At 20.1% G+C, this 24,772-nt stretch overlaps 4 protein-coding genes across 4 annotated transcripts in view; 1 reads left to right on the top strand and 3 right to left on the bottom strand. All coding sequences in view use genetic code 6, as the record gives it.

Annotated features, from left to right (window-relative positions):
- TTHERM_000964361 (kinase domain protein) overlaps window positions 1–7,216 on the top strand; it is a gene marked incomplete at its 5' end in the record, with an annotated part of 7,700 nt that extends 484 nt beyond the window's left edge. Inside the window, 15 exons of the mRNA XM_012795851.1 lie at window positions 1–11; window positions 249–338; window positions 579–668; window positions 918–1,007; window positions 1,265–1,354; window positions 2,822–2,911; window positions 3,255–3,344; window positions 3,568–3,657; window positions 3,913–4,002; window positions 4,181–4,270; window positions 4,524–4,613; window positions 5,366–5,455; window positions 5,678–5,767; window positions 6,022–6,044; window positions 7,054–7,216. The exon at window positions 1–11 is cut by the window's left edge and continues 190 nt beyond it. Of these exons, the coding sequence (XP_012651305.1) occupies window positions 1–11; window positions 249–338; window positions 579–668; window positions 918–1,007; window positions 1,265–1,354; window positions 2,822–2,911; window positions 3,255–3,344; window positions 3,568–3,657; window positions 3,913–4,002; window positions 4,181–4,270; window positions 4,524–4,613; window positions 5,366–5,455; window positions 5,678–5,767; window positions 6,022–6,044; window positions 7,054–7,181 (1,242 nt within the window). The 3' untranslated portion in view covers window positions 7,182–7,216. The remainder of the gene's footprint in view (window positions 12–248; window positions 339–578; window positions 669–917; window positions 1,008–1,264; window positions 1,355–2,821; window positions 2,912–3,254; window positions 3,345–3,567; window positions 3,658–3,912; window positions 4,003–4,180; window positions 4,271–4,523; window positions 4,614–5,365; window positions 5,456–5,677; window positions 5,768–6,021; window positions 6,045–7,053) is intronic.
- A 1,603-nt stretch (window positions 7,217–8,819) lies between these two features.
- On the bottom strand, window positions 8,820–11,005 carry TTHERM_000964350 (kinase domain protein, putative; the record flags this gene model as incomplete). Its single annotated transcript, XM_012795850.1, has 13 exons — window positions 8,820–8,922; window positions 8,983–9,072; window positions 9,140–9,229; window positions 9,279–9,368; window positions 9,424–9,510; window positions 9,628–9,717; window positions 9,761–9,850; window positions 9,900–9,989; window positions 10,056–10,145; window positions 10,210–10,302; window positions 10,353–10,451; window positions 10,515–10,561; window positions 10,628–11,005. The coding sequence occupies 13 exons, from the start codon at window positions 11,003–11,005 to the stop codon at window positions 8,820–8,822; spliced, it is 1,437 nt and encodes a 478-aa protein (XP_012651304.1).
- Window positions 11,006–11,572: 567 nt separating this feature from the next.
- Window positions 11,573–16,634, bottom strand: TTHERM_00964340 (ABC transporter C family protein). Its single transcript, XM_001008922.2, has 7 exons — window positions 15,715–16,634; window positions 15,241–15,658; window positions 15,063–15,191; window positions 14,883–14,981; window positions 14,065–14,798; window positions 13,386–14,002; window positions 11,573–13,281 (listed from the first exon to the last, which is right to left on the bottom strand). Exons 1-7 carry the CDS (start codon window positions 16,621–16,623, stop codon window positions 11,751–11,753), a joined length of 4,437 nt encoding a protein of 1,478 aa, XP_001008922.2. The 5' UTR covers window positions 16,624–16,634; the 3' UTR covers window positions 11,573–11,750.
- Window positions 16,635–17,715: 1,081 nt separating this feature from the next.
- TTHERM_00964320 (hypothetical protein) lies at window positions 17,716–24,436 on the bottom strand (the record flags this gene model as incomplete). Its single annotated transcript, XM_001008920.3, has 20 exons — window positions 17,716–17,800; window positions 18,024–18,113; window positions 18,320–18,409; window positions 18,684–18,773; window positions 19,098–19,187; window positions 19,492–19,581; window positions 19,859–19,948; window positions 20,232–20,321; window positions 20,556–20,645; window positions 20,945–21,034; window positions 21,328–21,417; window positions 21,696–21,785; window positions 22,051–22,140; window positions 22,437–22,526; window positions 22,810–22,899; window positions 23,368–23,457; window positions 23,740–23,829; window positions 23,974–24,063; window positions 24,291–24,340; window positions 24,398–24,436. The coding sequence occupies 20 exons, from the start codon at window positions 24,434–24,436 to the stop codon at window positions 17,716–17,718; spliced, it is 1,704 nt and encodes a 567-aa protein (XP_001008920.3).
- Window positions 24,437–24,772: the final 336 nt, after the last annotated feature.

The following is a 24,772-nucleotide window of genomic DNA, read 5'->3' as shown; positions in this document are numbered from 1 at the left end:
CTTCACATTATGTAAAAACAGTTTATTTGTTTTGGTCTGTGGTATTTTTAAATATAAAAACTACTATAAAAAAATAAGGATCTTTATTTTCTTCTTTTAACTATGCTTGCTTTTTTTTCATTTTTGTTAATTTAACAACTAATCATTTTATTTTCAACTTTTGCTTTTATTATTAATTAAACTTATTTTTTGTTCATTTTTCCTTCTTATTAACTATTTAATTCTATATTTTTTCTTCATTTAAAAAGGAAGAATTTAATTGGTGATGAAGGTACATTAGGTTTAGGTTCTGCTTTAGCAAATTGCATTAATCTCTCAAATTTGACTCTTAGTCTTTGGTAAAAACAGTTTATTTGTTTTCGATTGTGATATTTTTAAATATAAAAACTAATTTAAAACAATAAGACTCATTTTTCTTTTTCTTTTAATTGTGCTTGCTTTTTTTTTCATTTTGTTAATTTAACAACTCATCCTTTTTTTTCAACTTTTGCTTTTATTATTAATTAAACTCATTTTTTCTTCATTTTTCCTTCTAATTAACTATTTGGTTTAATATTTTTTCTTCAATATTTTAAAAGGAACAATTAAATTGGTAATAAAGGTGCATTAGGCTTAGGTTCTGCGTTAGCAAATTGTATTAATCTCTCAAATTTGGCACTTAATCTTTGGTAAAAACAGTTTATTTGTTTGGATTGAGATATTTTTAAATATAAAAACTAATTTAAAACAATAAGGTTCTTTTTTATTTTTATTTTTAATGTGCTTGCTTTTTTTTCATTTTTTTTTAATTTAACAACACGTTATTTTATTTTCAAATTTTGCTTTTATTATTAATTTATCTTATTGATAATATTTTCTTCATTTATTCCTTCTAATTAACTTTTAAATTATATATTTTTTCTTCAATATTCAAAAAGTGATAATTAAATTGGTGCAGTGGGTGTATCAGGCTTAGGTTCTGCTTTAGCAAATTGCATTAATCTCTCAAATTTGTTACTTTACCTTGGGTAAAAATAGTTTATTTGTTTTGGATTGCAATATTTTTAAATATAAAAACTAATTTAAATAAATCAATAAGGTTCTTTTTTCTTTTTCTTTTTACTATGCTTGGATTTTTTTCACTGTTTTTTAATTTAATAACTCATCATTTTATTTTCAAATTTTGCTTTTTTTATTAATTAATCTGATTATTTCATATTTTTTCTTCATTTTTTCCTTCTAATTAACTATTTAATAATATATTTTTTCTTCAATATTTAAAAAGGAACAATTAAATTGGTGATGAAGGTGCATTAGGCTTAGGTTCTGCTTTAGCAAATTGCATTAATCTCTCAAATTTGACACTTTAATTTTAGTAAAAACAATTTATTTGTTTTGGATTGTGATATTTTTAAATATAAAACAAAAAAGCTCATTGAATTTATTTGATAGCTTTTATTTGATTTATTCTTTTATCTTTTTTATTTCACTAATGTTATTTTATTTATTTATTAATTTCAGAAATAATTTATAGTTTAAAAGCATATTTTATTTAATATTTATTTAAAATTTACACAAATTTATTATTAAAGTTATAACTAAATGAAAGAATCATTATAATTCAAAGTAAAAAGCAAGTGTCTTAAATCAAAAAGATTAGTTGTCTTTAAAAAATATTTCTGATGATAAGCAATTGTAAAAAAAAAGGATTAATAAATATTAATTATTTGAATAATTGAATAATATAAGTTTGTTTTATTTTATAATATTTTTATTTTGCAAAAGTTTTTTTAACTTAAAATATTAATACATAGATAGATAGATAGATTTTATTATTGTTTAGTAAATAAATATGATAAGCTAGTATTATATATATATTAATATTATCCGCAAAGATCAAGTATCGAGCTATATTTATAAGGCTATCGTCAATCACTTTTTAATTAATTACGAGATTTATTTCAAATATGACTAACTAACTGCGTGCCCATCTCTAATTCCTATTATATTTTAAAAAAAATATTTTAAATACAATATTAAGATTAAATAAATAATACTAAATTAATTTTTCTGTTTATCTCTTCTTAATAGCAAATTTATATATTAATTTTTGATAATTAATTAATTATTAAATTTTATTTGTTCTTTTTATCCATTTATAATTAATTAATTAAAATCCATAATTAGCTTTTCAATATTTTAGAAGAAAAAAAATAAATGATATAATAGATTAAATATTACAAAAGATTAAAAGAAGTAATTATTTATTAATTTATTAATATCCTTTAAATTTATAAATATTAATAAAAAAAGTTTTTAAACTCTTCACTTTTATCTCATGAGGTTCTCCATATTGATCTGACGTATATTTAATTTATAAATATTATTTTTATTAGTAATTACTAATATTTTTTGTAAATTTAACTTTCTATTGATTTAAAAAAATTATTTTTCTAATTAATTGATTCGATTTTTATTAGAAACAAAAATTTTTGAGCTATTTTAACTTAATTTTTAATTATTTATTACTCATTTTTTATTATTTTTATATTTTCCCTTCATTTTTTGCTTTTAACATTTACACTTGATAAAAACAATTTATTTGTTTTAGATTGTAATATTTTTAATTATAAAATTAATTTAAAACATTAGAGTTCATTTAATTTATTTGATCTATTTTCCTTTTCTTTTTATTTTGCTTGCTTTTTTTCATTTTTTGTTAATTTAAATTTTTCAACTTTTGGTTTTATTATTAATTCATCTTATTATTTCATATTTTTTCTTCATTTTTTCCTTCTAATTAACTATTTAATTATATATTTTTTCTTCAATATTTAAAAAGTGAAAAATAAATTGATGATGAAGTTGCATCAGACTTAGGTTCTGCTTTAGCAAATTGCATTAATCTCTCAAATTTGACACTTAAACTTAGGTAAAAACAGTTTATTTATTTTGGATTGTGATATTTCTAAATATAAAAAAATTAATTTAGCACAATGAAGCTCTTTTTTTCTTTTTCTTTTTATTGTGCTTGCTTTTTTTCTTTCTTTCTTTCTTTCTTTCTTTCTTTCTTTCTTTCTTTCTTTCTTTCTTTCTTTCTTTCTTTCTTTCTTTCTTTCTTTCTTTCTTTCTTTGCTAATTTAACAACTCATCATTTTATTTTAAACTTTTGCTTTTATTACTAATTAATTAATCTTATTATTTCGTATTATTTCTTCATTTTTTCCTTCTAATTAACTATTTAATGATATATTTTTTCTTCAATATTTAAAAAGGTGCAATTAAATTTGGAATGAAGGTGCATTAAGCTTAGGTTATGCTTTGGCAAATTGCATTAATCTCTCAAATTTGACACTTGATCTTCGGTAAAAATAGTTTATTTGTTTTGGATTGTGATATTTTTAATTATAAAAACTAATTTAAAACAATAAAGCTCTTTTTTCTTACTCTTTTTATTGTGATTGCTTTTTTTTCTTATTTCTTTGTTAGTTTAACTAGTTATTTTATTTTCAACTTTTGCTTTTATTATTTCATGTTTTTTCTTCATTTTTTCCTTCTAATTTATTATTTGTTTCAATATTTAAAAAGTGAAAATTTAATTGATGATTAAGGTGCCTCAGATTTAGCTTCTGCTTTAGTAAACTGTGTTAATCTTTCGAATTTGACACTTGACCTTGGGTAAAAATAATATATTTATTTTGGATTGTTATATTTTTAAATATAAAAACTAATTTAAAGCAATAAAGCTCTATTTTCTTACTCTTTTTATTGTGCTAGCTTTTTTTCTTATTTCTTTGTTAGTTTAACAACTCATAATTTTATTTTGAACTTTTGCTTATTTTATTAATTAATATTATTATTTAATTTTTTTTCTTCATTTTTTCCTTCTTATTAACTATTTAATTAAATTTATTTTCTTCAATATTTAAAAAGTGACAATTCAATTGAAGATGAAGGCGCATCAGGCTTAGGTTCTGGTTTAGTGAATTGCATTAATATCTCGAATTTGACACTTGATCTTGGGTAAAAACAGTTTATTTGTTTGTTTTTTTTTATTCTTTCTCTGTAATGTTAACAACTCATCATTTTTTTTTCAACTTTTGCTTTTATTTTTTATTAATCCTATTATTTCATAGTATTTCTTCATTTTTTCCTTCTAATTAACTATTTAATTTTATATTTTTTCTTCAATATTTAAAAGTCAAAATTAAATTGGTGCAATGGGTGCTTCAGGCTTAAGTTCTGCTTTAGCAAATTGCAATAATCTCTCGAATTTGACACTTAAACTTTAGTAAAAACAGTTTATTTGTTTTGGATTGTGATATTTTTAAATATAAAAATTAATTTAAAAAAATAAGGCCCTTTTTTCTTTTTCTTTTTATATTGTTTGCTTTATTTTCTTCTTTCTTTTTTAATTTAACTCATAATTTTATTTTTAAATTTTGCTTTTATTATTAATTAATCATGTTATTTCTTATTTTTTCTTCATTTCTTCCTTCTAATAAACCATATAATTACTTATCTTTTCTTAAATATTTAAAAAGGTTCAATTAAATTGGTGCATTGGGTGCATCAGACATAGGTTCTGGTTTATCTAATTGCATTAATGTCTCACATTTGACACTAGATCTTCGGTAAAAACAGTTTATTTGCTTTAGATTATTTTTAATAATTAAAGCTAATTTAAAACAATTAAGCTATTTTTTCTCTATCTTTTTATTGTGCTTGCTTTTTTTCTTATTTCTTTGTTAATTTAAAAACTCATCATTTTATTTTCAAATTTTGCTTTTTTTATTAATTAATCTTATTACTTCATATTTTTCTTCGTTTTTTCCTTCTAATTAACTATTTAATTATATATTTTTCTTTAATATTTAAAAAGTGGCAATTAAATTGGTGGTAGAATAGAATAGAATACTCGCACATAAATATGCACTCAGAATACATCTTAAACAATTAGTTTTATAATAGTTATATAAATTTAAATGTGTTTATATTTTTATTTTTTATTTTTTGACTTACTCAGAATTTATTAGAAAAGTTAGAATAGACAAATAAAACCTCGACCCTCGACCCTCGACCCTCGACCGTTCTGCTTTAGTAAATTGTATTAATCTCTCAAATTTGAAACTTTACCTTGGGTAAAAAGAGTTTGTTTGTTTTGGATTGTGATATTTTTAATTATAAAAATTAATTTAAAAAATAAAATTATTTTTTCTTACTCTTTTTATTGTGCTCGCTTTTTTTCTTTCTTTCATTGCTAATTTATCATTTTATTTTTAAATTTAGCTTTTTTTATTAATAAATTTGATTATATCATATTTATTCTTCATTTTTCCTTCTAAATAACTATTTAATGATACATTTTTTCTCAATATTTAAAAAGTGACAATTATTTTGGTGATGAAGGTGCATCAGTCTTAGGTTCTGCTTTAGTAAATTGTATTAATCTCTCAAATTTGACACTTTACCTTGGGTAAAAAGAGTTTCTTTGTTTTGGATTGTGATATTTTTAAAAACTAATTTAAGATAATAAGACTCTTTTTTCTTTTTATTGTGCTTGCTTGCTTTTTTTTCTTCTTTCTTTTTTATTTAACAACTTTTATTTTTTATTAATCTTATTATTTCATATTTTTTATTCATTTTTACCTTCTAATTAACTATTTAATGATTTATTTTTTCTTCAATATTTAAAAAGTTAAAATTAAATTGGTGATAAAGGTGCATCAGTCTTAGATTCTGCTTTAGCAAATTGCATTAATCTCTCAAATTTGACACTAAATTTTTAGTAAAAATAGTTTATTTGTTTTGGATTATGTATGATATTTTTAATTATAAAAACTAATTTAAAACATTAAAGCTCTTTTTTTATTTTTATTTTTATTGTGCTTGCTTGCTTACTTCTTTTTTTGTTTCTTTGTTAATTTAGCTCATAATTTTATATTTAAATTTGCTTTTATTATTAAGTAATCATGTTATTTCTTCATTTCTTCCTTCTAATTAACCATTTAATTATTTTTCTTTTCTTCAATATTTAAAAAGGTTCAATTAAATTAGTGCAGTGGGTGCATCAAGCATAGGTTCCGGTTTAGCAAATTGCATTAATCTCTCAAATTTGACACTTGATCTTCTGTAAAAACAGTTTATTTGTTTTGGATTGTGATATTTTTAAATATAAAAACTAATTTAAAACAATAAAAGCACTTTTTTCTTTTTCTTTTTATTATGCTTACTTGTTTTTTTATTCTTTCTTAGTTAATTTAACTCATCATTTTATTTTCAAATTTTGCTTTTATTATTAATAAATTAATCTTATTATTTTATATTTTTTCTTCATTTTTTCCTTCTTGTTAACTATTTAATTTTATATGTTTGTTTTCTTCAATATTTAAAAAGTGGCAATTAAATTGGTCCAATGGGTGCATCAGGCTTAGGCTCTGCATTAACAAAATGCATTAATCTCTCAAATTTGACACTTGATCTTCGGTAAAAATAGTTTATTTGCTTTGGATTATTTTGAATTATAAAAACTAATTTATAACAATAAAGCTCTTTTTTCTTATTCTTTTTATTTTATTTGCTTTTTTTCTTATATCTTTAAAAATTTAAAAACTTATCATTTTTTTTACAGCTTTAGATTTTATTATTTTATATGTTTTCTTCATTTTTTCCTTCTAATGAATTTTCTTCAATATTTAAATAGTGACAATTAAATTGGTGCAATGGGTGCATTAGGCTTAGGTTCTGGTTTAGCAAATTGCATTAATCTCTCAAATTTAACGCTTGGTCATTGGTAAAAACAGTTTATTTGTTTTTAATTGTGATATTTTTAATAATAATTACTAATTTAAAATAATAAAGATTTTTTTTCTTTTTGTTTTTATTGTGCTTACTTTTTTTTCTCTTTGTTTTTTAATTTAACTACTCATCGTCATTTCATTTTCAAATTTTGCTTTTATTATTAATTCATCTTATCATTTCATATTTTTTCTTCATTTTTTCCTTCTAATTAACTATTTAATGATATATTTTTTCTTCAATATTTAAAAAGTAACAACTAAATTGGTGACGAAGGTGTGTCAGGTTTAGGTTCTGCTTTAGCAAATTGCATTAATCTCTCAAATTTGGCAATTGATCTTCGGTAAAAACAGTTTATCTGTTTTGTTTTGGATTATGATATTTTTAATTATAAAACTAATTGAAAATAATAAAGCTCTTTTTTCTTTATCTTTTTATTTCTTTTTATTGTGCTTGCTTTTTTTTATTTTCTCTGTTAATTTAACAACTAATCATTTTATTTTTAAACTTTGCTTTTATTATTAATTAATTTTATTTTTTCTTATTTTTTCTTCATTTTTTCCTTCTAATTAACTTTTTAATTTTATATGTTTTCTTCAATATTTAAAAAGTAACAATTAAATTGGTGCAATAGGTGCATCAGGATTAGGTTCTGCATTAGTAAAATGCATTAATCTCTCAAATTTAATGCTTGATCTTAAGTAAAAACAGTTTATTTGCTTTGGATTATTTTTAATTATAAAAACTAATTTAAAACAATAAAGTTGCTATTTTTTTCTTCCTATTTATTTGTTAATTTAACTCACTTATTATTTTATTTTCAAACTTTGCTTTTATTATTATTAATTGATCCTATTATTACATATTATTTCTTCATTTTTTCCTTCTAATTTACTATTTAATTATATAATTTTTCTTCAATATTTAAAAAGGATCAATTAAATTGGTATAGTGGGAGCAATAAGTTTAGCCTCTACTTTTGTAAATTGCATTATTCTCTCAAATTTGACACTTGATTTTAGGTAAAAACAGTTTATTTGTTTTAGGATGTTATATTTTTAACTATAAAAATGAAAATAAAACAAAAAAGCGCTTTGAATTTATTTGTTAGCTTTTATTTGATTTTTTTTTATTATCTTTTTATTTTACTAATATTATTTTACTTTTAATTTAAAAGTTTATTTAATTTAATATTTAAAATTTACACAAATTTATTTATAAAAGATATAACTAAATAAATAAATCATAAAGATTCAAAGTAATAAACAAGTGTCTTAAATCAAAAAGATTAGTTGTCTTTGAAAAAAAATTCTAATGATAAACAAGTGGCAAAAAAAGGATGAATAAATATTATATAAATGTTTTAATAATAGAATATATGTTTTAATATAATATATTGAAAATTTGAATTGTTTTTTAATTATGGCCATACTTACTCAATATGATTAGTAGTGAGTGTCTTTTCCTTATCAAAATCGTTTTTAGTGATTAATTTAATAATGGATATAACCTTCATCTTCTATAAAATTATAGGAGACATAGTGGTCAGTCAGTATATATAATAGTTTGCATATCTTAAGATAATTTAAACAAAAAACCCCCTCCTGTTTAAGCCCTGAAGATACATTATGCCCTGTTTCATCTCATGGTAACAAAGAATTTTAACTTTTTACAAAATTTGAAAATAAATAAATACCTTCCTATTAATTTAATCTTATAATTTTTATTTTTGATCTATAGAAAAAAAAAAAGCCAAGCTCCCTTTTGTATTTTTTTGATTAATAGAACTATTCCCAAATATTTTTTAATCAATTAAATATTTATATTTATTATTTATTGAGCATTAAATAGCTAGGCTTGTAAAAAATGCATGGGATTTTAGTATAGGTAATAAAAATCATTTTTTAGTTTTGAATATAAAATTTTAATATTTATTATTTTTTACAATATTCTAAGCATAAAAACAATTCATTTTTATTTATTGATTTTTATCAATTCTTTTATAATTTATTATTAATTCAGTAAGTAATTCAGTCAGTCATTCAGTCATAAACTGTTAGCTTTATTATACGATTAACTAGTCTTTTAAATTTCTTAATTTTTTATTGAATATTTAAAAAATGCTTTTGATCGATAGAGTTTTATCTTTTAAATATTTTTGATTATTTTTGAATAAATATTTTGAAAAAGAGAATATTTATTTACATAAGACTCAAATGCAAAATATTTATATTTCTAACTTATTTAAGATTATCAATTAAAAATTTTGCTCCTTCAAATAAAATGATATTCCAGCTTTTATTTATTTATTTAAATTTATCTTTAATTTAAAAATCATAATAAAATAATTAAAAATAAATACTCTAATTTCAATGTTAAATTGCTTAAATTAGTCAATTAAATAAAATCTCTTCCTAATTATTTCACTCCTTCTTATGAAATGTTATTATAACTTTATAAAAATTATTCATTGTATTTTTTATTTCATTAAATCGTTTTACCAGAAATCTAAGAACAGCTTTTTAAGTGTAGCACATTTAGAAATAGCATTGCATAGATTATTTATTCCAACATCACCTAAAATATTAATTCTTTGGAAATTATAAACTGAATTAAACTTTTAAATTAAAAAATTAAATTATTTACGAAAATTCTAATTGTAAAGAAATCAGGTTCTTGTTTTTAATAGCAAAAGTAATTCCTAATACACTCTCCTCTAGTAGAGAATTAGCACTAAGATATAGTTTGAAATATTTTACAAGAATATAAAATTATTTTTTTCAAATTAACTTTTAAAGATGTTTCATGTTTAAAAAAATTATATAAATTAATGAAAAATATTTTTTTTACTAAAGATTTAAATTTAGATGTTTTAGATTTTCACATTTGTTTATCTTTTAGCCTAACTGTATGATTCCAGAATTGCATAAGCTATTTTTTCTAACAATAAAAATTAATTTTGATAAAATTATACATTAAATACTTCAGATTTAAGTTTAAATTTTTAATCAGCTTGCAGTTTGTAAATATCTCACTAAAGTAAACAATATTTTTGTCATCTATATTTGAATTTCTTTTTTTATTTGATAAATAAAACAAAATACTACTTTTTAAATACTTACTCACAATTAAGTTCAAATATTTCTAATTATGTAAATTAAGATAGAGTCTTCCCTAATAATTCAATATCTTCATTTTCAATAATCTGCTAGCTAAAAAATCATTGATTAATCAATAAATTAATTATTAACTAATTTGTTTATTTTTGAAATAATTACCTTAAATTTAAGCAAAAAGAAGAAACATTAGGAAAATTGATAATTGCTTAAATAAAACAACATAGATCCTCAATTTTTATTTTAGAACATCTAAATTTATTAAATTAAAATAAAAATTATCTCTTTTATTAATTCAAAGATAATAAATAAATACTAATTTAAATTCAAGCTGATTCTGATTAGAAATTAACAATTACTTAAAGCAGAAGCGAGATGAGAAAATAAAGATTTTCCTTAAAATTCCTCCCTTTAATAAATTCAAAATATAATAAATTCCTTTTTATAAAAACTAAATACTGAAAAATAACTTCAAAAGATTCCATATTGACACATTTTGATATTTTAGACGTTATGCCATTACACCATTCAACATATTTAAATGGTTTATCAGGACCGCTACAAAAAAAATAGTTAAAATAAATAAATAAATAAATAAATAATGAAGATTTATAAATTTACTTTATCACTGCTTGAACTTATTAAACTAAATGATGATTATCCTCCAACTAAAAATAATATTTATCAAAATTATGTATGAATGTATGTATGTATTAGAATTATTAAAAATTTACATCTTAAAGTAATGCTTTTTTAATTGTTGCTTTTTATTTTAGTGATAAGGAAAAATCTGTAAATTTAATTTATTAGAGAAAGTACTTTTGATTATTAATATTAGAATTTTTAGCTAAACCACAACTTAAATTAGGTTTAGATTCAGAAATTTGGAATGTATTTAAAACTTAAGAATTATCTTCAGGAAATAATTAATTATAGGTTTGATCAAGCACTAAATATTTGCTATTTTTAAGGAGTTAATAATCATTATACTAAGAAACCAAGAGAATTAAAGCTTAATTATTCTTTTTATTTGTTGCTTTTAGGGCTAATGAATATTTATCTTAAGCGTAAAACTAAATATTTAAGTAAGATTTATATTTTTTTTCTATCATATTAATTATTTTTTAATGATCTTCAAGCAATAATTCATTTTATTTTTTGCTATTATTTTAAACTAAATTCTTTTACTTGCTTTAGTTTTTTCCCATTTAATTTTCTTATTTATTTATTTATTTATTTATTTATTTATTTATTTATTAATATGATTTAAAAATTCAATTCAAAATTATGATCAAACTTTTAGTAAATTCATGAATTAAAAAATTTAAAAATATGAAATAAATTATTAATAAATTTATAAGCAGCTACTAAAAACAAATTTCTTCTTTTGTTAGATTAAATTTCTTCAATTCAAATAATTTTTGAAAAAATAAAAAAAAGATTAAATCAAAAAAGATATAAAATATAAGCTATTTAATCTATTTTAAATATATTTTCTCATTTACAAACAATAATTGAAGAAGATAAATGCTATTTAAATTATTCACCTCTTCATAAATTAGCTTAATTAGATTCTACAATTCTTTTTTTGATACGTTATCCTTTTGTTTAAATGAATTTAACCAGGAATCATAAACAGTGTCCAAATTTGATTTTTTTTTTTTCGGCTGGAGTAACTTAAAAAATTAATAATTTGTTTTTAATTTTTATATAAATGGTTCATCAAAATTAAAAAAGAGGTTCAATTAAAATATATAAATGATATACGTTTTTTATTTATAAAATCAATTAATTTTTTATAAATTTTATTTATTTATTTCTTGTATTAAGCAAGAATGATAAATTATTTCAATTAAGTCAACATTTATTTTAACTTTTTTATTTATCATTAATTAGTTTGTTAAAGAAACCTCCTTAAATTTATCTTAAATCTGTAACTCTACCACATTCAACTATTCTACCTTCATCAAGTACTGCTACTCTATCGAATTAGTCAATATTTTCTAACCTGTGTGTTATCACAATTAATGTTTTATCACTAGCAAATTGAAAAATTTATTTATGTATCTCTTAATCTGTCTTTGGATCCATGTTTGAAGTGGCTTCATCCAAACAAATTATTTCAGTTTCTCTCATTATAATTCTAAAGAAATTTACGATCTATTTTTCACCATTTGATAAATTAGATCCTCCTTCTTTAATTTCAAAGTCTATGTTTATTTAATTTTATTTAGGTAATTCATCTTATTATGACGAGCTGATAAATTTCATTTCTTCTTCTTAAAATTCTTCTTAACTCTATCTTTCTTGCTTTTAGGTTTTTTTAATTTCATGTTTTTAGATGTTCAAATTAGTGTTTTGTAGTTTTTCTTGAATCTCTTCAGTACATATTTTATCTTCAGGATCAATGTTATCTTTTAAAGTAGCATTATATATAAAACCAAATTATGGAATCACAGACATCTAAGACCTAAGAGATTTTAGTGAATAGCTTTAGATTTTCTTTCCTTTGAAAAATATACTACCATGTTATATTGGATACATTCTAAACAATACATTCAATATAGAAGTTTTTCCAGATCCTGTTCTACCACAAAACGCAATTTTTTCTCCTTTTTTAATTTAAATTGAAATGCCCTTCAAAGCAAAACTGATATCCTTATTTAAATTCTAGGAATCATAATTCTCATTAAGATCATGGTCATAGCTTAGCCATACATCTTCAAATTCTATAACAACATTATCATCTTTTAAAACTTTTTTAGTTATTTCCTAGCTATCTTCTTAAATATGTTTTATTTCCTAAATTTTAATTTCTAGTAGTTAATTCATTTAAATATCTTCTCTATTTTAAATTTCTTCTAAATCTTCTTACTTATTATTAAAATATTATCTAATACGCTCAACAGATACAATATTTATTTCGACATAAGAAAAGAAACGAACGACTTCTGTAAAACGCTATGAAAATAGCATAGAATATGTAATGCACATAGCTACAGTAGTATATTCAATTTCGTAATTTGAGAATAGCAACATTATATGAGTAATAGCGACAGATATAAAAATCAAATTGCTTATAAATAATAATCTAATAGACATCCAAATCTACAAAGCCTAATTAATTACATTGCTATTAATATTTTCATTTAATCTCTCTAAAAATTCCTTCATAATGTATTTTTATTTATTAAAAGATCTGATCAAAATTAAACCTTTAGAAGTTTCTCCTAAAGTAGAAAGTAGTTTTCCAGAATTGACAGAATGTAATCTTTTTATCTCAACAGTTAGAGTCCTAAATATTTTCTAAACAAGATAAAACAAAACTATCGAGGAAACCACAAAAATAGCCAGCCAAGGAAATTGAACCAAAATTGCAAATGTGTAGCTTTTATTTAAAAATAAATTACAATTTCAAAATGCAAAACAAGTTTAATTTAATTTAAAAATAGCTAATTCATGTTTATAATTGAATTAAAAATGGATAAATACTTTGCTGTGGCTGCTATCAAACCAATTAAGTAATCAAAGCTCCAAGGCAACTATTCATCAATCACAGTAACATCATCAGAAAGTCTGTTGATGATTCTTCCAACAGGATTTTTATCAAAAAAACTCATTTTACTGTAAATAATGCTTTTGTTTAATTGCTTAAACAGCCTTTTGCTTCCTTTTAGAGAGCTGACACTATAAATTAAAGCTCTAAAAACATTAACAAGAATATTGAGCATAATAAAAAAGAGAAAAGTATTAAAGAACGAGTTGAAAATTTCATTAATAGATTAATAGAATGGAATTGATGGCGATATACAATCTCTCAGCCAAAAATCAATTAGCATTTATGTTCCAGACATTAAATAGTTCAAAATCAGTAAAATTATTAACAAAATCGTTCCAATAGATTTAAAATAAACTCTAAAAGTTTTTAGCTTGACATTTCCAGTTTCTCTTTCTTCTTAGTTTTCATTTTAAACACTTTATTCTTTTATCTCTTCACTTACTTATTCATTTAGAGTATTTTCTGGCTCATTTTTTAAAATTAAAATGCCACTTTGGTTATCTTATTAGCTTATCTGCTCTTATTGATAACTTGTTTCATTTTCTTTTACCTTAAAATAATAAAAATAATAAAATAAACTAAAAATAGAAATTTTTAATATTTTTTTTTTACTTCATTTTTTAAAATTGATATTTAATTTATGTTAATTGAAATATCTTCTAATTCTTATTTTTAGGTTTCTTGAGAAGCTCCTTTTTTAAGTTAAATTTCATTTGAAATATTAGATTGGATAACTTTTTGCTCTTCTTATTCTCTATTTAAGCCATTTTAAATAAATTTTTCAATGTCAAGACTATCTTTTATCAAAGATCCATTTTCAAGATAAAGAATTTGGTTAATATTTTATCTTTGTGAAAGAATGCTAAAATGGCTTGTTACTAAAAACACAGTTTTCTTATACTTTTTAACTAAAACATTCATAACAACAGATTAAAATACTTTGTGTGCTACATGAACATCTAAACTGCTAAAAATATCATCAAGTAAATAAATGTCTCTGTTCTGATACAAAGCTCTGCAAATAGCAACTCTCTATCTTTATCCACCACTTAAATTAGCACCTCCTGGTCCAACTAGCTTCTCATCTTTCTAATTAAAGCAATTAAAATCCGTTTTCAAATCACATGCTTCTATGCATTCTTCATACCGTTCAGGTTCATATTCACTCCCAAACAATATATTCTCTTTTATAGTTTTGTTTTGCAACCAATGATTTTAAGGTACAAAAGCCCTTTTTCCATTAAGAACTATTTTGTTATTTTTGTTTTATGAACCTTATCCAGATTACAGATTAGTCCCACTTAATTCATTCAAAATTGCTTTCAAAAGAGCAGATTTTCCTGATCCTTTTTTATTAATGAGATATATTTTTATGAACTTTTTTATTTGTTTTATTTAATTCGAAATTGAATTTAAAAAATAATTTTTACCTATTTTGCCAATAATCACAACTAACTCTCCTTTGTTAGCTTTCAATTCAGATATGTTTAACTCAAATTTTCTTATGCAAGGCTTATTCGAATTCGCTCCTAATTTTTTTTTTAATTTTCGATTTAGAATGAAATTTTAACATATTTTCAATTAAATTTCGAACATAAAAAATGTCATACCACATTCTTATTCTGGCCATACAAATTTCATATCTTTAATTTGAACAGCAATTTTTGGAGTTTAATTTGATTAAATCAAAAAATCTTTGTCATTATTTTTATCTAAATGATGAAATTCTTCATTGATAACTTTATAATAAAAAAATTATTAATTTGAAAAAGGTAAATTTAATATTACCATTTTCAGTATTAATTTCTTTTTGATTTAAAAAAGTGTTAATTCTCTTATAAGAAACAATTAATTTTTAAAATGAAGCAACATTCCATGGAAGATAAGTAAGTGGCATATTCATTATATCATATAAAGCTATAATAGTAAAAATATTTGAATCTGATAAGCTGCCTCCATCATTTACATAATTAGTTAGAAACAAGAAGAGCATCAAATAGCTTAAAATAGTAAATATAGTCACTTAGACTTAATCAAAGATCTTTGTGTATAAAACATAACTAAATTCTTTAGAGCGAATATTTTGTATCTTTTTTTTAAAAATATTTTCCCAGCCTAAAAATTTAATACTTTTAATCCCATCAATCACATCATTACAAAGAGATATTCTCTGATCTTTTGTTTTAAATTATTTTCCATAGAAAACCTAAAATAATAATTTTAAATTAAAAAATCTACTTTAAAAAAATAAATAAATTTTACATGAAGAATTTAGACAGCAATAAAATTTATTATAAACGCAGCTATCAAGACATAGAGTCCATTAAGCATGTATTTTCCAATTTTGATATATATAAATATCAATGCTGTTATAACTGACACGATCCCTACTATGGACTGGATAAATGTTCTATATAGATACATTTGTTAGTCAATATCTGAAGTCATTATGTTATTGATATCAGGAGTTTCTTCTATTTCTTATTCCTTTTAGATATCTTGATTATTGTTAAAGTCTGATGAAATCTCTTATGATTTAAGGTATTTAGTAAATACTAAATATTAAAGCGTTGCATATGCTTTAGATTACCATTTTGCTTCATACCAATAGAATCGAGTGTAGCAGATATTTTTTAAGAGATAAAATAGAGAAATTCCAATTAAACACAAAAACAAATCTCTTTTTTCTGAATATTATCCTTAATATAATTTAAGCTTATCAGTGATTAAATCTAGCATGTAAACGCAGCTGCATTCTAAAAAGAACTGTATGATGCTAAAAAAGAGACCAATTAATAGGTATTTATAAGTCATATGAAAGTAGACTGGCATCAATTTAAATTTATTTGATTTTTAAAATTTTAATGGATTATTTTTTTTATATTGCTCTAATTATTCAATTGTAAATTAAATTTAAGTAGATTTAGTTATAAATTCTTTTATATCTTCATTTTCTATTTACTTTTTTTGCTATTGCATAATCTTTGTAATCATTAATAGTTTATTTAGCGACATAAAACAGATATCATGATCAATAGCATTTGTTTCATATTTTGGTAGAATATCTTTACTATAGACATTATTTTCATTTAATTAAGGCTCAATTTTTAAATCTTATTTTTATTGAGTTTCTCTATTTTTTATTGTAAATTGATTTTGATTAACTCGCATTTTGATTTTATTTGTTTATCTTGAAGATATTTCTAATTAATTTTATTTAATAATTATTCAAATTTCAACCATTTATTTTAACAGCAACCCATAATAATCAAAAATACAAAATATATTTTTAACTAATTAATTTGAAGGTAAGATATTATTAGTTGTTTACTTCATTTGTAATTTAAAGCATCTATTTATTTTATATCAAAAAAGAAAAATTTCTATTTATTTCTGATGACTCAATTAAAAATAATATAGATTATCCTTGCAGTGTCTATGAATAAATAAATAATTAAATAAATAAACAATAAAAAAAATACAAATAAAAAAATATTATTGATATTTTAATTGATTTATTTTGAGATATTTCACATAAGTTTAAATTAACTGAATTATTATATTTGATAAAACATATTTTTTATTTGAAAAATACAAATAACAAGTATTGCTTTTAGTATTACAATTAAGAATTTAATGCTAAGTAAAAATATATAAAAATTTATCGATATTTTTTCATTTAATTATTAAAGAAGAATTTATTATCAGATTTGCATTTAACAAAAAATAAAGCGTCTATAAATTAATTCATTTGTTTTTATATGTATGATTAATTAAAGACCAAAATTATTTATTTTCTGAAAAAGTAAGAAAAAACTTTAGTTTTAGTTAGATTAATAAATTTTTTACAATCACTTAAAGCGTTTATTTTAAATATTTTAGAAAAAATAACATGTTTTATTTTTATTTCGAATTTATGCAAAAATCAGTTTATTTAATTATTTATTTCAAAAGTTAATTTTTCTTTTTAAATCTATTTATTTATTTATTTGTTTTGTCTCAAAAATAAATTATTTTACCCCTAATTTTTAAGCTTTGAAATTAAAATTACCTAATTTTCTTTTACTCAGATAAAAAAATAAAGAAAATAAATAATTAAGATTTTTTAGAAAAAATATTCATTATTAATAGTTAAAATGCAGGAGCAGATATATTTATATTAGAGATTAAATTATTCAATTACAAAATATGATAAAATAAAACATATGAATTATATTATTTTAATATTTTTATATATATTCTTCCTTTTTAACCACTAGCTTATCAAAAATAGAAATTAAAAACAACTAATCTTTTTGATTTAAGACACTTTAGTTTAAGCTATTATGCTTTATCTATTTCACTGCCACTTTTAATATAAATAAGTGTAATTAATTACTAAAAAAATTTAAGAAATTTAGCAGCTTTTAAATAAAATGTTTTTTTTAAATAACTTAAAAAAAATTTTTTAATAAAAATAAAAAGAAAAACAAACCATATTATAAGAAATCTAATTAATAAATTAAAAAGAGTTAGTTAAATTGTTTTAAATTCATTTTCATATTTAACCAAAACAAATTATCTGTTTTTACATAAGAAAAATTTTCAATTTAGAGATATTAGTGCACTTTTTCAAGCCATAACCTAAGCCTAATGTACCAGTTTCGCCCATTTATTAGTAACTTTTTTAATATTAAAGAAAAAATTAGTTATTTAGAAGGAAAAATGAAGAAAAAAATATGAAATAATAAGAAATTAATTAATTAATAATAAAAGCAAAATTTGAAAAATTAAAAAATGAGCTTAATTAATTAACAAATAAAGAATAAAAAAATAACAAACAGAATTTAAAAAATTTTCCAATCCAAAATTAATAAACTGTTTTTACCAAAGTTCAATTTCTAAATTTAAGAGATTAATGCAATTTCCTAAACCATTAAAAAAACCTGATGCTCCTTCATATCCAAATTAATTGGCCCTTTTTATATTAATAAAAGCATTTTATTAATTAGTTGGTTAGGAGGAAAAATTGAAAATAAAATATGATATATTTATATATATAAATATTAATTAATATTAAAAGTATAATTGGAAAATGAATTAATTAGTTTAATTAATTAACAAAGAAATAAAAAAAATACAAGCAGTATAAAAAAAAGAAAAATAAATCAAATAAAAAAGTAATAAATAAATTAAAAAAGTTATATTTATTAAAAAAACACAATCCAAAAAAAAAGATAAACTCTTTTTACCAAAGATTAAGTTTCAAAGATGAGAGATTAGAGCAATTTCCTAAACCAGAACCTAAACCTGATATTCCTTCATTACCAATTAAATTTTAACTTTTAAATATTGAAGTAAAAATTAGTTTGAGAGAAGAATGAACAAAAGAATTGAAATTAATTAATGAAAATAAAAGCAAAAGTTAAAAATTAAAAAATAAATCAGTTAAATTAAAGAAATAAAAAAACACAACAATAAAAAAAAATTTAAAAATGAAAACATGAGTTAAATTAACAAACAAACAAAACAAAACAAAAAAAAATAAAATAAATCAAAACAGAATAAAAAAAATAAATAAATCTAATCAAAAGTTAATAAATACATTAAAAGAATTAGATTTTTTTAAATTAATAATCAAAAATAAAGAAATAAACTTTTTTTACTAAATATTAAGTACCAATTTAGAGAGATAGGTAGACTTTCCTAAACCACAACCTAAGCCTGATGCACCAATTGCACCAATTTAATTTCCACTTTTAAATATTATAGCAAAATATATACTGAATAAGATAGTTAGTAGGATAAAGGAAATAATAAGAAATGAATTAATTCATAATAAAATCAAAAGGTGCTAATAAAAAAAATAATTAAATAAACAAAAAAACAAACAAACAAATAAATAAAGAAAGAAATAAAAAAAAATATCAAGAAGAATAAAAAAAAAAGAATAATAAATAAAATAAAAAAATTAAAAAAGTTAGTTAGTTTTACTGCTTTAAATTTAATTATATATTTAAAATTATCATAATCCATAACAAATAAATAAACTGCTTTTACTCAAGATAAAGTTCCAAATTTGAGAGATTAGTTAATTTTCCTAAACCATAACCTAATTGTGATGCACCAATTTTGCCAATTTAATTATATCTTTTAAAATATTGGAGACAAAAATAATTAATTAGTCATCAAAATAGGAATTAGTAAGAAATTAATTAATTAATAATAAAAACAAACGTTTAATTAAAATGAAAAAATTAATTAGTTAAATTAACATAGAAAGGAAAAAAACACAAGCAGAATAAAAAAAAGGAAAAATAAATAAAATATATAGCTAATAAATAAATTAAAAGAGTTAGTTTTATTGTTTTAAATTAATTTTTATATTCAAAAATATGACAATCCAAAACAAATAATCTGCTTTTACTCAAGAAAAAGAACCAAATTTGAGAGTTTAGTTAAATTTCCTAAACCAGTACTTAATTCTGAAGCACCAATTTCACCAATTTAATTATTGCTTTTTAAATATTTTGAGAAAAAATAAATAGTCAATTAATTGGCTATTAGATGGAAAAAATGAAGAAATAAACTGAAATAATAAGAAGTGAATTAATTAATAACAAAAAAAAATTGAAAAATGAAAAAATTATTAAAATAAGTTAAGGAAAAAAAACACAAGAAGAAAAAAAAATCAATTAACTAGCTAACAAATAAATTAAAAGGATTAATCTAATTTTTTTTAATTGAATTTTATATTAAAAAATATCACAGTCCAAAACAAGTAAATAACCAGTTTTTACCTAATATTAAGTGTCAAATTTGAGAGATTAGTGCACTTTCCTAAACCAGAACCTAAGCGTGATATACCTTCATCACTAATATGATTAGACCTTTTTAAATATTAAAAAAATAATATATTGTTAGTTAGTGAGAAAAAAATATGATATCATAAAAAATGAATTCATAGTAAGATGAAAAGATGAGTTAAATTTGCAAATAAAGAAAAAATATCACAAGCAGGATAAAGAAATAGTAAAATTAATAACTAAAAGATTTGTAATATTGTTTTAAATACATTTTTAGTTTAAAAAATATCACAATCTAAAATAAATAAACTATTTTACGTTAGACTAAGTGTCAAATTTGAGAGATTAGTACATTTTCCTAAACCAGAACCTAAGCCTGATGCACCAATTGCTCCAATTTGATCTTCTCTTTTAAAATATCAGGAAAAAAATAAGTAGTTAATTATTAAAAGGAAAAGTATTAAGAAAAAAATCTGAAATAATGAGTTAGGTAAATTTATAATAAAATTAAAAGTTTCAAATGAAAATATGAGTTAAATTAACAAAAAAATAAAGTAAGGAAAAAAAGCACAACTAAAATATAAAAAAGAAGAATGAATCAAATAGAAAACTAACTAATAAATAAATAAATAATTAAGAGAATATTGTTTTATATTCATGTTTATGTTCAAAAATATAGCAATCCAAAAAAAATAAATTGTTTTTACTCAAGATGAAGTGTCAAATTTAAGAGATTAGCTAACTTTCCTAAACCGTCACCTAAGTTTTATGCACCAATTTCACCAATTTGATTTTCTCTTTTTAATTATTGGAGAAAAAATAAACAGTTAATTCATTTTAGGAGGGAAAAAAATTGGAAATAATAAAAAATGAATTAATTAATAATAAAAGCAAAAATTGAAAATTAAAAAATGAGTTAAACTAATGAAAATAATAAAAAACACAAAAAGAATAAAAAAAATGAAAAATTAATCAAAGAAAAAGCAAATAAATAAATTAATTAATTAATTAAAAAGTTTCTATATTTTTTTTAATTTATTTTTATATTAAAAAATATCACAATACAATACAAAATAAATGAACTTTTTACTGAAGATAAAGTGTCAAATTTGAGAGATTAGCGAACTTTCCTATACAAGAACTTAAGCTTTATGCACCAATAGCACAAATTTAATTTTTACTATAAAAATTTTGGAGAAAAAATAAATAGTTAATTAATTATTCGAAGAAAATAAAATGAACAAATAATCTGAAGTGAAGTAATTAATAATAAAGGCAAAATTGAAAATGAAAAAATGAGATAAATTACTTAAAGAAAAAAAAACACAAGAAGAATATTTAAAAAATAAATCAATAGAAAGCTTATAAATAAATGAATTAAAGAGTTAGCTATATTGTTTTAAATACATTTTTATATTTGAAAATATCTCAATCCAAAACAAATAAGTTTTTTTTTACGAAAGATTAAGTTTCAAATTTAAGAGATTAGTGAAATTTCCTAAACTAGAACATAAACCCGATGTACCACTTTAACTAATTTTATTTTCACTTATTAAATATTTAAGGAAAATTTAAAGTTAATTGTTAAAAATGAAGAAAAAATATAAAATAATAAGAAGTTAATTAATTAATAATAATAGAAGAAAAAGCTGAAAAGGAATTGAGGAATTTAATTAAAAAAGATAGATAAAAATAAAAAAAGAAAATCAAATAAAAGCTAATAAATAAATAACTAAATAAGTTAGTTATAATGTTTTAAATTCATTATTATATTAAAAAATAACACAATCCAAAACAGATAAACTATTTTTACGAAAGATCAAGTGTCAAGTTTAAGATATTAGTGCAACTCTATAAACCAGAACCTAAGCCTAATGTACCTCCATCACAAATATAATTACACCTTTAGATATTCCAAAAAAATATATAGTTAATGAGAAAAAAAATATGATAAAATAAGAAATAAATAAATTAGGAATAAAATCAAAATCTGAAAATGTAAAAATAAGTTAAATTAATAAATAAATAAATAAATAAAGAAAAAAAATTACAAGCAGAATAAAAAATAGTAAAAAATTAAATAAATAAACAGAAAGCTAATAAGTAAATTAAATTAAAATAGTTAATTATATTGTTTTAAATTCATTCTTATATTAAAAACAAACATATCATAATCCAAAACAAATAAACTATTTTTACGAAAGATGTAGTGTCAAATCTGAGAGATTAGTGCACTTTCCTAAACCGGAACCTAAGCCTGATGCGCCAATTTCACATATTTAATTGTAGCTTTTTAAATATTTGAGAGAAAATAAATAGTTAATTAGTTAGTTAAAAGGAAAAAATGAAGAAAAATTAATAATAAGAAATTAATTAATTAATAATATAATGTTGAAATTGAAATATGGGTTAAATTAATGAAACGAAAAAATCATCCAAGAAGAATAAAAAAAAAGAAAAATAAATAAAATGAAAAGCAAATAAATAAATTAATAAATTAAAAGAATATCATAATTATTTAAAATTCTTTTTTATATTAAAAAATATCACAGCCAAAAAAAACTGTTTTTACCTAAGAGAAAGTGTCAAATTTGAGAGATTAGTGCACTTTCCTAAACCAAAAGCTAAGCCTGATGCACCAATTGCACCAATTTAATTTTCACTTTTTAAATATTTGAGAAAAAATATATAAAATTAAGAAAATCTGAAATAATAAAAAGTGATTTAATAAAAGCAAAAATTGAAAATGAATGATAATTGAAGTTAGTTATTATTGGTTTTATAGAATGCTTTTTTAATTCATAATTTTTTGCTTTGAATAATTTCTTTTCACTTCAGAAATTGTAGCTTTTTTATGGTTAAAACTTAATTTTTCTTAATAATAGTATTGGGAAATGCTTGACTCTAGGAAAATTAATCAATTTTGAAATAAAAATTATAATAGGCCCATTCCCCCTCTCCTTCCTCTCCCTGACATTAAAATTCCCCCATTATATATTAATTAATCAGAATAAATAAAAAAGAAAAATAAATCAAATAAATAAATAATTTAAAAGAGTTAGTTATATTGCTTTAAATCCATTTTTATATTCGAAAATACCACTATCAAAAAAAAATAAACTATTTTTACGAAAGATCAAGTGTCAAATTTGAGAGATTAGAGCACTTTCCTAAAGCAAAACCTAAATCTGAAGCACAAATTGCACCAAATAAATTGGAACTTATTAAATGTTTGAGAAAAAATAAAGAGTTAATTAGCTAGTTAAAAGGAAAAAATGAAGAAAAAATATGGAATAATAAGAAATTAATCAATTAATAAAAAAATAAAAAGTTAAAAACAAATGATAAATTAAGAATAAATGAAAAAAAATTAGTCTAATAAAAATAAATATATAAATAAAATAAAAAGTAAGTTTTAAAACAAATAAAGAAAGTAATATTATTTTAAATTATTTTTTTTATTAAAAGATATCAGAATCTAAAACAAATAAACTGTTTATACCTAAGATTAAGTTCCAAATTTGAGAGATTAGTGCAATTTCCTAAACCATTACTTAAGTCTGACGCACCGATTGCTCCAATTTAGTTTTCACTTTTTAAATATTTGAGAGAAAATAAAGAGTTAATCAGTTAGTTAGTTAGTTGGAAAAAATGAAGAAAAATATTAAATAATAAGAAATAAATTTATTAATTAATAATAAAAGTAATGTTAAAAAAAATAATAATCTGTTTTTACTAAAGATTGAGTGTCAAATATGAGAGATTAGTGCAATTTCCTAAACTAAAACCTAAGCTTGATGCCCCTTCATCACCAATTGATTGGTTACTTTTTAAATAAAAAAAAATATATATTTCATTAATTATTTTGAAGAGAAAATGAAGAAAAAATGTCAAATTTAAAAAACTAATAATTAATTATAATAATTTTTTAAATATTTGTACAAATAAAATGAATGAATACAGAAATGAGAATTTCAATTAGAAAAATAATATTGTAAATTAATTATAAAAAAAAAATTAATATTAATAATATCAATATTAATAAATTATTACTTAAGATTAATATTGGTGACCTAATGAGATTATAGTGAAGAGTTTAAAAACTATTTTTTTAATAAAAATAAATTTAAAATATATTAATAAAAAAAATAAATATTTACTTCTTAAAGATTGTCAAAATATTTTTTCTATTATATCATTTATTTTTTTTTCTCAAAAATATTGATTGAAAAGCAAATTAATTATGGAAATTTAAATTAAATCTTAATAATTTTATTTAAAACTTATTTTAAAAATATAGCAACAATCAGAGATAGATAGATGGGTGGTCAGTCATATATTGAAAAAATTCAAATAATTAAATTACTTAATCAGGATTTAGAAAAAAAAAATTTTTTTAAAAAGCTAAAATTAAAAAAATTCAATAAATAATTGAATGTATTCAATTGATTTAAATGTATAATTTTATAAATAAAAATCTATTTTTTTTAAATATTTTAATTCTAGAAAAAATTATCAAAAAATAAAGTCCTTTC

The sequence above is a fragment of the Tetrahymena thermophila genome (genome assembly GCF_000189635.1).
Source record: "Tetrahymena thermophila SB210 genomic scaffold scf_8254796, whole genome shotgun sequence".
In the NCBI taxonomy this organism is placed as follows: domain Eukaryota; phylum Ciliophora; class Oligohymenophorea; order Hymenostomatida; family Tetrahymenidae; genus Tetrahymena; species Tetrahymena thermophila.
The sequence above is the reverse complement of the archived record's forward strand: the minus strand, read 5'-3'. Positions and strand labels throughout refer to the sequence as shown.